We start from the raw sequence: 12,027 nt of genomic DNA on the forward strand, positions 1-12,027 counted from the left end.
TAAATTAGCACATAAACTTTGGAAAACTTTATTAGCCTCATAGTAATCAAGATCATCTTTTGGATAAAGCCCAGTATTGTATGTGCTATGTCTCCATGTCTGCCTCATTTAACTGAAAATCTTCTTTACTGCTTCTACAGATTCTTCATTCTCCAAAGGCTTCCTCTGGCTGCCAGGCTGCAGAAACTTCTTCACTGTGGGAAGGTTGCTGACTCTGGTTCTTAGGGCCTGCAATGCAGAAGAACAAGCCTCAGAGTAGAGCCCAAACCAACACCCATTAACACAATCAGGAAGTCTGAATCCCTCCACCAGCACAGCATGCTGTCTGGGAAACACAATGAATGAGAAAAAAAGATAAGAGCTAGAAAATAAAGCTCAATGTCAATTTCCCCAACTTCTCTTTAAAACTATATTCCATTCCAGCATTCTTCTCATCTGCCTTACACTTTAATCCTGTAGATTCATTGCTACTATATGATATAAGAAAAATATGTGACATGAGCCTGACACATGTGGATAAAAGAATCACTCAAACAGAGTGAAAAGAAGATATGGGAAAACTGAGTTAGAAACGATGATAGAAAGAGACCATCAAATCCAGGTGGCAGTCACTACAAATTATCACACTGAGAGATAAAGATGGGATTGTTGAGGGTGGGTTTTTGCAGAGTGAAATATAATGTTTGAGGCTGGGAACCTGAGGGGGAGGAAGGAAAACAGATGGAAGGAGACTTGTTCAACATGGAAAGACAAGGGCATACATGGGAGGAGGGGATTCCCAAGGAAGTCATGGTTAGAATCCAAATGGAATAGGGGCTGGGAGGAGAAAGCTGGGCCCTTGGTTTCACTTATTATACAAAGCCAAATATACTTAGAGTAGCATCCACCTTAAAAATTCCTTGTATACCAAGATTCTTTTCTTTCCTCAGAACCAGGGCCTAGAAGATCTTTTTGGAGCCCAAAGAAGGGAGGGTGAAGCCTAGAGATGGCTAGAAGTCAGAACACCACCAGCCCCAGTGTTTAGATATTACATTACTGATGGGAGGTGTGGGTCTCTATGAGGAATTGAGAGAGAGCACCTTCAGTAGAGGGAAGTTGGCAAGAACTGTGGAGTCCAGTTCTTCCACATTGTAGAGAAGTTCAGTGAGGAGAACGTCAGCCTTGCTCAGCCTGTTGCCAACAAGGTAGTCTTGCCCATGGCTCTTTAACACCTGCAGAATGGGAGGAGTCAGGTCATGAACACACATAGCCAGACTGGGGCCCCAGCTTGTCCCAGAGCCTCTGAGCTCAACTCTCCCCAACTGCTGCCTCCTGGGAAGGTGTGGAGCTACCCAGAAGATCTTTATGGAGGCCCTGACTCATGAGGGAGAATCAGAAGTGGGTCACTGCTCCCTCCTCTGTGAAATCCTGCGTGATCCTTTTATTCTCATCCCCACATCCCTGTGTTGTTCACACTGCTCACCATGCCCTCCATCTTCCACACATGCTAAGGGCGTGGCATCTGCTGGGCCATGTTTCCATCTGCCCTACACTCTAAATTGAGCAACAGATGTTCCACTCTCCTTTCTCTCCAGTCTCTGTACACAGTATCTCCACTTTTATAAGCATGCTTTCCCTATGTGTACATCATTTCAGTGTCTCTGTTTTTCCTCTTGTCTGATTTCTTAATGTCTTGGTTATGTGTCTAGGATCTAAAGTGACTTTGAATCATCATATTTTTGTGACATGGGCTTTCAGCATGATGGTCTGAAATATATGCTGCATTATACAGGAGTGAGCTGCACTGACATCTGCATCTTAGTCTGAAATGCATGGGAAAAGTAATATGTGGTGAGACAGGAGTGGAGAGAAGGACACATGATAGAGTTGACATGATATGATGTAAATTCTGCTATCTCAGAGATGCATACTTATGGGTTCTTTAAACTTTCTCTCAATTTCTGAATGTAATACAATTTTCACAAAAGAATTTTTGGGTAATATGTGATATTTGTATAAATATCTCAGCAATATTGAAATGAGGAAGAATAAAGAAAAAACCCATGGCACTACCAATTAAACAAAATATTGTGTCAGCCACCCTATCAAATTAAGTTTACACAGAGAAGTATGAACAATGCTTGGTTCAAGAACAAAACACAACATCATATTTATGCTACAATTTAAAGCACTCTTTTAGCTTTACCTCCAGTGTGCTCAGAACTTCCCACCGCCCAAGGGCTAATTGTGTACTATGAATCCTGTACATAGAGAATTCTAGTTTGATTCCCAGTAATTAAAACTTTCAACTTGGTATCACTAGTGCAAGACTTCCTCATAGTCTATCTTTATGCAATGCCTTGAGTGCCAGGGTACTAGATCAGTATGCAAGAAGGCCCTCTGGAAGTGAGGGTCAATGTCCAAGGAATCCTAGGCACTGTTTTTCTCCTGCTTCTGTTAAGGAAAGAATATCTGAGTCCCTCCAAACTCACATGTTGTGATCCCAATGCTGTTAAGTGGGGCCTTTGGGACATAATTAGGTCCTGTGGGAAGAGTTCCCAGGAATGGCACTATTGCCCTTATAATGAGACCTTGGACCCATCTGTCATAGGAGAACACAGCCCAAAGTCAGCCATTCTTGAACCAAGAAGCAAAGTTTTCCAGATACCAATCCACCATGTCCTTGACCTGTCTCTTCTCAGTCTCCAGAACTATGAGAAATATATATTTTTTGCATAGAACTCCCTCTATGGCATTATTCATATGGCAATTCTAAGTGCTAAGATAACCTGTTAGGACTAAGATGCCCTCTAAACTCCGTCGCTGTGCTGTATTCATGAACTGCATCCTGTTCTAGATGACTCTTCCCTCCTTTCCACTAGACTGTCCCATCAACAAGCAAGCCTCACCCACATAAAGAGAAAACCAGTGTTTGTGCTCAGGCCCAGCCTGATGCTGGTCATGATCCCCCTGCCCTGGTCCTTCTCACTCAAGTTATAACCTAAATCCTTCCCCTGTTGATATAAGAATAGAAAATAATACCATAGAGTGTTCTTTCCTTATGTTCTTCCCATAGAGGTTGTATTGGTGGCAATATAGTTGAGAAGGACACTAGGCTGACCCAGTTTCATCCTGTCAATCTTCAATTTAGAGGGTGTCCTATAGGTGAAACCAATTCCACTTACCTTCTCAAAGGCAGGAAAGTAACGGTTTCTAGATTTCTCTTTGATCTGGGTAAGTCTTCCACCTTTGTCACTAGATGGAAGGTATGGATAAACAAGGACCATTTCATTCAAATCTGCCATCCCTTCTGAATACATATCAATTCTGAAAGCAAAAAAAAGTACTTTGTCAAATGCCTTCTGTCACAGATTTTATAGTTTTGAAATCCAAGAAAACAGAAAACTGGGAATGGAACCACCATTTGACCCAGCTATCCCTCCCCTCGGTTCATACCCCAAAGACTTAAAAACAGCATACTACAGGGACACAGCCACATCTATATTTATAGCAGCACAATTCACAATAGCTAAACTGTGGAACCAACTTAGATGCCCTTCAATGGATGAATGGATTAAAAAAATGTGGCATATATACAAAATGGAATTTTACTCAGCAATAAAAGAGATTAAAATCATGGCATTTGCAGGTAAATGGATGGCGTTGGAGAAGATAATGCTAAATGAAGTTATCCAATCCCCAAAAAACAAATGCTGAATGTTTTCTCTGATATAAGAAGGCTGACTCATAGTGGAGTAGGGAGGGGGAGCATGGGAGGAATAGATGAATTCTAGATAGGGAAGAGGGGAGGGAGGGAAAGGAAGGGGGCAGGGGATTAGCAAGGATGGTGGAATGTGATGGACATCATTAACCAAAGTACATGTATGAAGACACAAATTGGTGTCAACATATTTTATATATAACCAGAGATATGAAAAATTGTGCTGTATACAAGAAATAAGAATTGTAATGCATTCCACCATCATTTGTTTTTTTAAAAATCAATTTAAAAAAAGAAATCCAAGAAAATAGAGTGCATCATACAATAGCAAAATAATTCACTTCCAGTAGGGTCCCTTCAAAATCCAGTTACAATCTTCTGGGTTTTATTTATAGATTAACATTTATTTCTTAGAGCAACCTACAGGGAAGACATGTCTAAATTTTTGTTATACACCTGACCACATACGATTCCAAAGAGTATACTGGGACATCACAAATTAAGGTCTTTAGAGAACTTGGTGTCTGTAAACACTGGTAGTACATATAGGCTATGCTCTCCGTGCATAGGTAAACTGAAGACAGAGTCCCTGGCCCAGCCTCTCAGACAAGTCCCTCTCCCTCGCTCTTCCTATCATATAGCACAGGATCATTTCCATGTTCAATGTTAGAAATCACGTGCTCCCAATTATTTCTCATAAATCATGTTCCCTAACCTTTTCCATGTACTGTTGCCAATGCTGATCATGATTGCATTTCTTGAGGCCCCTGCCCAAGATTTGGTGCAATTCTTTATATAGTTATAGTATGTGTATAGTATAGGAGAGCCTCATTTCTTTTGCTTCAAACAGGCTTTCCAAAATTCTTTTTCAAAAGCAGTTTTATTGACAAATGTGCACATCATAATTGTCACTCAGTTAAAGTCTACTATTCAGTGAATTTTTTTAGTACACTCACAGAAATCTGCAAATATTAACACTTTCCAGTTCACAACATTTTTACCATGCTGGATGGTTTACAAAAACATGTATACCACCTCTCCTACCAGCACCAAAACCATTAATCTACTTTCCGTCCCTGTACATATGAGTGTTCTGCACATTCATGCTAGATAAACCATACAATATGTGGCCTCCTAAGTCTGATTTCTTCTATGTGACATAATGTTGTCAAGGTCCATCCATGTTGCCACATGCATTAGTAATTCATCTCTTTGCACAACAAATACTATTCCAGTATGACTAGAGAACTTTCCTTCATCCATTCATCCACTGCATGTTTAGTTTATTTCCACTTGATGGGATTATGAATAATGAGCTATGAACATTTGTGTACAAATACCACTCAGGATGTATTTTATTCCTCTTGGGTATATTCCCAGTACTGAAATTGCTGGGTTATTGGTAACTCTTTAATTTTTTGAGGAACTTTCCACAGTTCCAAACAAGATTTTATTTTCAATAAAGCAGTTCCAGCCAAGGAGGGAGGAGACCTAAACACCAGTGCTGAGTCAGTGGGCTTCTTCAAGTTTACATGAAATGCTCTGCGTCACCTTCATGTCTTGACACCAGACTCCACCAACCCTCATCAACTTGACCCATCTATACAAGAAGAGGGTAGCTTAGGTTCCTGCCTGTCAGTTTTGTACTTTCTAGAAACGGAAAATCAGGTGCTTTAGATATCTCCTTCCCAGGCCTTCAAGTATAGACACTCAAATCCTTCCCCTGTCCCAAGCTATTGCATAGACTTTAACCTCTAAAGCTAAGCAAATGGAATCAGGATTCCACCATCTTCCTGAATTCATATTTCCTCAGGATTTGCAAAACTCCATGAACCGCATCCTCTCTACATGACACTGCCCTGAATCCACTCCATGCTTACTCTTCCTGAATCTCCACAGCATTCTCCCAAACTGATCTCAGAAACTACTAATGTACATTCTATCACTGTGGATATGAGTGTTCTACACATTCATACTAAAGAAACTTTGCAATATGCCCAGAGTCAGCCTGGTGCTGTTCATGATCCCCCAGCCATGGTTTATCCCACTTAAGGAAGGACCTAAATCCTTCCCATGTTATCTGTTGATTTAAAATAAAAAATATACCATACAGGGCTCTCTCCTTTATGTCCTTCCCATAGAGGTTGTATTTGGCAGCAATGTAATTGAGAATGGCTCTGGTCTGCACCAGCTTCATCCCATCGATCTCCACCATGGGCACCTGCTGGAACATCAAACTCCCATCTTGTGGAAGGAGAAAACAAACAGAATGAAATGTGGTCACTCATGTCCACAATGTAAAACAGTTGTGGAAATGACTGAAGATACAAGAGGAAAAATTATCACTTGGTAAATCTTCAAGTAAGACACCAATTTATTTTTAGTTTTTGTTTTCTTCTTTTACTTATCCAACTGCTTTACTTTTAACCTCTTGTCTCACAGCTGTTTAAATTTCCCATCCATACATACACATTGTGTGTCCCTGAATATTTGTGTGTTTAGCTCATCTTCAGGGATATTTTACAAGAAGTTGGAGAGCCTGTGACTAGTCAGGAGCCAATTCCATTCAGCGTATGAAGAAGACAAGGAGAGGGTATGCCAGGGGCCCTGAGTTTGTTCCTTAGCAAGGACTCACAATGGTCTCACTCTTGAGCCCCCAGAGAGTTGCCAGGTCTCACATTTTAACCACTCTCTACCTCTCCTCTGTCAGCACTAGCATCCTCACAGATACAAGAGTGTTGTCTGGTGTTTCAATCTTCTACTAGGAACCCTCTTAAGAGGTATTAAGATATTTGTTCTTACCTTTTCTTAACTTTTCCAAGTCTTCTCGAGTTTTCATGAATCTCTCTTCAAACTGGAGAGCAGAAAAGGTAAATGAGTCCTGATTAGTTCACTCTATCGCCTTGCATGCTTGTCAGCTTGAATCACTCTTGTCTACGTGTGATATGAAGGGGGTAAGATTTTTGAGATTGGACATATTTATCAAAGAGTCTGGTCAAGGCTATCTGGAAATTTATAGTACATGTATCAGGAAAAATGCCTGGGTCACAACCCTGAAAAATGCTTGATCCCATCCATCATAGATGTGTGGGCAGCTCAAGGGCAGGGACCTCATCTGTCTAGTTCACTGTGTATCCCCAGGACCTACTACAAAACCTGGTTCTTTACAGGTGCCCACACAATTATGCTGAATGAATAGGTTCCAATGGTTAATAGGCAGTTTGTTACTGTCTCCTCCCTCCTGCCCACCTCACAATTGTGGTGTGTATTTTTAGTATAATTTTTCAGTATAATTGCATTCATTTTCTTATATGGTAGAGTTTAGATCTTTTTTTAATGGGAATTTCTGACATGCATAAAAATAAACAACTGAGTATATTGTTGCTCCTTTATGCCTCACCAAATTCAACAATTATCAACTGGTAGTAACAGGCTTTCATCTAGGTGCCCACTCACTCTTCTTCTCTGGTAATAGCTTAACGGAAGTCTCGTCCTGGATTTCATGCACAGTCATGCCCCATAACAATGTTTCAGTCAATCACTAACTTTGTACACAAAGATGGTCCCATAAGACTATAAAAGAATTGAAAATTTCCCATTGATTAGTGAATACATCGGTGAACAAAATTCAGTGAAGCATTTAGTAGAAGCCTTTGAAGACCTCCATAAGATCCTTCAAAATATTGAAAACACAAGGACTGCAGGTGTAGCTGAGTGGTAGAGCACTTGCCTATCATACACACTGCCCTGGGATCAATCCCTTGCACTGTAAAAAAATTAAAAATTGTGGGGATGGAGTTGTGGCTCAGTGGTAGAGCACTCGCCTAGCATGCATGAGAAACTGGGTTCCATCCTCAGCACCATATAAAAATAAAATATTGTGTCCACCTAAAAGCTAAAAAAATAAATATTAAAAAATTCTGTGCATTTCAGCTAATGTGTTTAAATAATATAGAATTATGATCACTGAGAATTGCCTGTATTAAAAATAAATTTTTTAAAAGTTGAAAACATACTCCAAACAACAAATTTCTCATTAATAGTAAGAATTTTTCATGGTACATTATCTGCTTCCAAGTAAATTATATATTTATAAATAAGTTATGTATTTGTTAATGAACAAAAAGCAAAACAAGCAATCCACCATGCACATAATTCTGAACAGTGATGCCTCCTCATTGCAAGCATCAGAATGATCCTTAGTAGCTAGAGCAGAAGAAGGCACTGTGATCATAGCAGGTGACAGATCCATGCATGTTTCTGCCCCAAAACCTTCCAGTGGGACACGATGGGGAGGAAGAAGACAGTGATATTGTTGATTCTGAACTTGTGTTTGCTTCTTAACTTTTAATGGAAGAGTTTTAAAAAAATAAAATTAAATAAAAATAAAAAATGGAAAAAGCTTAGAGAACAAGGAATAAAAATATTTTACACAACTATACAATATATTTGCATTTTAAGTATTACACAAGAGTCAAAAAGTTAAAAAAATAAAAGTTTGTAAAGTAAAAAATTTATAGTAAACTGAGGTTAATTTAATATTGAGAAAGGAAAACATTTTAATAAATTGAGTATAGCCTGTGTGTGCAGATTCATAAAGTGTGCATTGTTCTAAATCAGCTTTTCATTATCTTAAGAAATACCTAACATAATCAACTTTAAAGAGGGACAGGTTAATTTTGGTTATCACTGTTTCAGAGGTTTTGGTCCCTTGTCATTTGGCCGTGTTGCTTGGTGGCAAGGCAGAACATCATGGCAGGCAGCACGTGGGGGAGCAAACCACTCACCTCTTGGCTGTCAGGAAACCAAGAGAGACACAGGGGCTGCATTCCCACAACCCCCTCAAAAGCAAGCCCTCAGCCACAGAACTCCTCCCACTAGGCCCCACCTCTAAACAGTTCCACTACACCCAGTGGTGCCTCAGGGTAGGGACACACCCTTTGGGAACTTTTCACATCCAAATCATTGGGTAGTGACCTGGGCCTTCACTTTCACTCACCACTCACTCACTGACTCACTTGGAGCAATTGTCAGACCTGAGAACTTTACACTGATAGAGTGCTGCATATAGGTGTCTCAAATTTCCTCTTTTGTACCATGTTTTTCTGTGCTTCTTTTATGTTTAGATACACAAATGCTTATAATTGTGTTACAATCACCTACAATATTCAGTACAGTATCATGTCACACAGGTGTGTGGCTTACCATCAACAGGTCACAGAATGTAGCCAAGGAATATAGGAGGCTACCCCCACCCCGGTTTTGTGTTGGTACACTCTATAATGTTTGCACAATGAAATTGCCTAATGACATGTTTCTCAGACTGTGTCCTCATTGTTAATGACACATGACTCTCTTTCGTTCTTAAATAGTTCAATTAGTTTCTCTAAAATACAGAAACTGTTTAAAAATAACTATATTATCTCACCAAAAACACTAATAATAACTATCAGCAATATTCAATCAGTAATCATGTTTCTAATTTTTATAAATTATGTTCTATAGTGTTTAACCTTAAATCCAAATAAAGTCCACCAATTGTGGTATATTTCTTACATTAATTTTATCTTCTTTGATGAGAATACTGACAATTTATTTAGTTAAGCCTGTATCTTAATTATTGGCAGTGTTGTTTAGGACACAATTCTTGACATGGTATCTAAGAAACATCACTTAGCTTATGTGAGAAAAGTATCTAACAACTTAAAATGATCCAACTTGAAATGATCTAACTCAGAACTTACCTCTACACCAGCTGCAGCCAAGAGCCATCGAATGTTCTCCATTCTGCCCCGTCCATCAAAGTAGTGAAGAATGGGTTTCCCTGCCATGATAGCAGTATCTGGGTTTTCCTAAATATGAGTGAGTGAAAGAAACTGTTATTATGGCAAAACCTAAAGAAAACCTTACTTCACTTGTTCTTAGTTGGCTTTTAAAATAAATCACTAATTTTGGGATTCACATAGTCAGCCAACACTTGACTAGTCTCATGTTAGCTTTGCTAGTGGAAGACAACTCTGTCTGAGGCCACCTAAGAAATTTAAAAACTGTTCTCCAGAGAATGTTATCACCCTGTGTCCTCCAGGGGAAAAATGCATTTCTCCATCTCCCCTGTTCTCTGGGGGGTGGGGCAGGGGGTTGCCTCCTACATATGACTAAACCAGTCTGGACCACTCCAGGTGTACTGAGCTGTCACGAAATGATCATGCAGAGATAGAGAAATACCTTTTTCTTTGGGTTCCACTGACGGCTCCTTTGACCCTTCTCTCACAAAGGAGGCAAGGCAGGCAATAAAGAGAGCACACCTCAAGCTGAGGTTTTATTGGGGGAGGCTGGTCCATTGAATATTTTATCCCCAAAAGGGAAAAGGGGTAGAATTACAAAGGAACAGGTGAGTGTAACTCAACCCCAGTGGGTGTCGCCAACTATCCGAGCTGGGAGCTGGGGTAATTAATGCCCAAGTTACTGAGACTTGGCACTGCCTTGCCAGACTGAATACAACAATTGTTCAGAACCCGGTGCATCAGGACTTAAAGGCATCTGCATCAGAGCTTTTCCTAAGAAAAGTAACTAAAAATATAAGAACATAAGACTTTCTAATCGGCAAATTTTCTGTAGATTTACAGAACTCAGAACATTTTGTGACTTATGCTAACAGCAACCCCTGCGTCAAAAAAACAGCCACCCCAAATTTTTAAACACACTGGAATGTGGAAATATACTGGCACATGTTTCTGTGATGAATTTTCCACAACTCCTAATATGAGTCTTGCACTTGTAAGTGTATTCTTGCACTTAGATGGGTCAGGATGAATCAGCACAACTTGAATCTTTGTAGACTTTGATACATTGGGTCTTTGAAGTTTCTCACACAACCTTTGTTCAACTTTTCTCTGAACTCTTTAACTCTGTCCTGGGAACCTTCAGTACAGTTGCAATATTGTAAGTCAACAAGCCAACAAAAGGTAACTACTAGAAAAATATTCAGAATTAACTGCAGAAATTGGTAGAATCTTCTCAAGGATTATGTTTCTACTAAATGATATCTACCTAGTTTCATTCATTATTTTATTTAATATTTACAGATCACCCATTGTGTTCCCCGAATTGCTTTAGGCATAGAGGCTATCATAAAAAAACAAATCCTGAACAAGAGAAGAAGCTAACATGTGAAGATCCAGGCTAAGACAACCCCAGCCAGAAGGAAGATGAAGGCAGGGAACTTGATTAGGAACAAGTTTGGTGTTTTTCAAACCAGGAAGAAGGAAGGACGGTGTTGTAGGATCATGGAGAGGAAGCACTGAAAGATGAGGTCAGAGAGGTGAAAGCATGAGTGTGCTAGCCATCTATTGCTGCAGAGATTGCCACCAAGTTTAGTGCCTTAAAGCAACAAGCATTTATTATGCTCACAATCTGTGAATGGAAATCAGGAATCTGGGAGCAACTTAGTGGGAGATTCAGCATCAGGATGTCTCAGAAGGCTGCAGTCACTTAACCTTCAGGTACTGTTGTCACCTGAAGGATTAATTGTTGGTAGTCCACTTCAGACATGGCCCCCTCACTCAGCTGTTGGCTGAGTCCTCAGTTCCTTCCTGAAAGGTGGCAACAGATCTCAGTTCCTTGATATGTCTGCTCTTCTTTAGGGCTGTTGACTGTCCTTGTGACACTAATGTCACAAGACAGAGCGCAAGACAGAAACTAAAAGGTCTCTGGAACCTAACATTGGAGGCCAAACTCTGGAGGATGGTGACAGACTGAGGAGATGGCCTGTGGGGAGGGCATAGGGGAGGAGAAGGGAAGCTGAGTGGGGCCAGCCAAGGAGGCTGAGGAGGATGTGACAGTGGAGTCCGGGGTACTCAGGACAGACAGCATGGCCTCATGAATCCAAGAGAGGAGTGTGAGCACTGAAGAGGGAAGATTGAATTGGGAACTTAGACACTGGTGATCTGGACAGATCAGCTGCAGTGGAGTTGAAGGGACAGAGGTGGCCTGACTAGAGTGGGTGGAGGAGAAGTGAGAAGAGGAAATGGAGACAGTGGCTACAGAAAACCTTTCCCAGAAGTTCTGCTCCCAAAGACGGCAGAGGTATAGGGCAGTGGGCTCTGTCTGTGACGTGGACAGGGGGAGGTTAAAAGGCTGGGCTCAGTTTCTTCTGTGGAAAGTCTCCTGAGAACTGTGGAGGCTGTGTACCTAGGACTGCAGTCCTTCCAGCCCCAGGGAGGTCACTCTGTGCTGGACAGTGCACCCTCTGGTGCTCAGTCATGGAGTGACAGTTACAAGGCCTTGCACTGGCCTGGGCAATGAGTTTTATGCAAGACAGAGATCAC

General features: G+C 40.6%; 1 protein-coding gene across 1 annotated transcript; it reads right to left on the reverse strand.

Annotated features, from left to right (window-relative positions):
• Nucleotides 1–10,079, reverse strand: LOC124102315 (glutathione S-transferase alpha-3). The gene is made up of 7 exons (XM_046458588.2): nucleotides 9,926–10,079; nucleotides 9,445–9,552; nucleotides 6,503–6,554; nucleotides 5,812–5,944; nucleotides 3,165–3,306; nucleotides 1,080–1,211; nucleotides 1–228 (listed from the first exon to the last, which is right to left on the reverse strand). Exons 2-7 carry the CDS (start codon nucleotides 9,529–9,531, stop codon nucleotides 109–111), a joined length of 666 nt encoding a protein of 221 aa, XP_046314544.1. The 5' UTR covers nucleotides 9,532–9,552; nucleotides 9,926–10,079; the 3' UTR covers nucleotides 1–108.
• Between the last annotated feature and the right edge of the window lie 1,948 nt (nucleotides 10,080–12,027).

Source organism: Marmota monax, unplaced genomic scaffold (genome assembly GCF_021218885.2).
Source record: "Marmota monax isolate L192 unplaced genomic scaffold, Marmota_monax_Labrador192_F-V1.1 WCK01_AAM20220418_F8-fsc00191, whole genome shotgun sequence".
NCBI classification, from domain to species: domain Eukaryota; kingdom Metazoa; phylum Chordata; class Mammalia; order Rodentia; family Sciuridae; genus Marmota; species Marmota monax.

Excerpts from the sequence above, each read along its gene's own strand:
- LOC124102315 (XM_046458588.2), bottom strand. The coding sequence starts at position 9,531 with ATGGCAGGGAAACCCATTCTTCACTACTTTGATGGACGGGGCAGAATG. Across the intron at positions 3,307-5,811 it reads GACATAAAGGAGAGAGCCCT|AATTGATATGTATTCAGAAG; the intron begins GTATGGTATATT and ends TTTTGCTTTCAG. Across the intron at positions 229-1,079 it reads CCAACTTCCCTCTACTGAAG|GCCCTAAGAACCAGAGTCAG; the intron begins GTGCTCTCTCTC and ends TCTGCATTGCAG.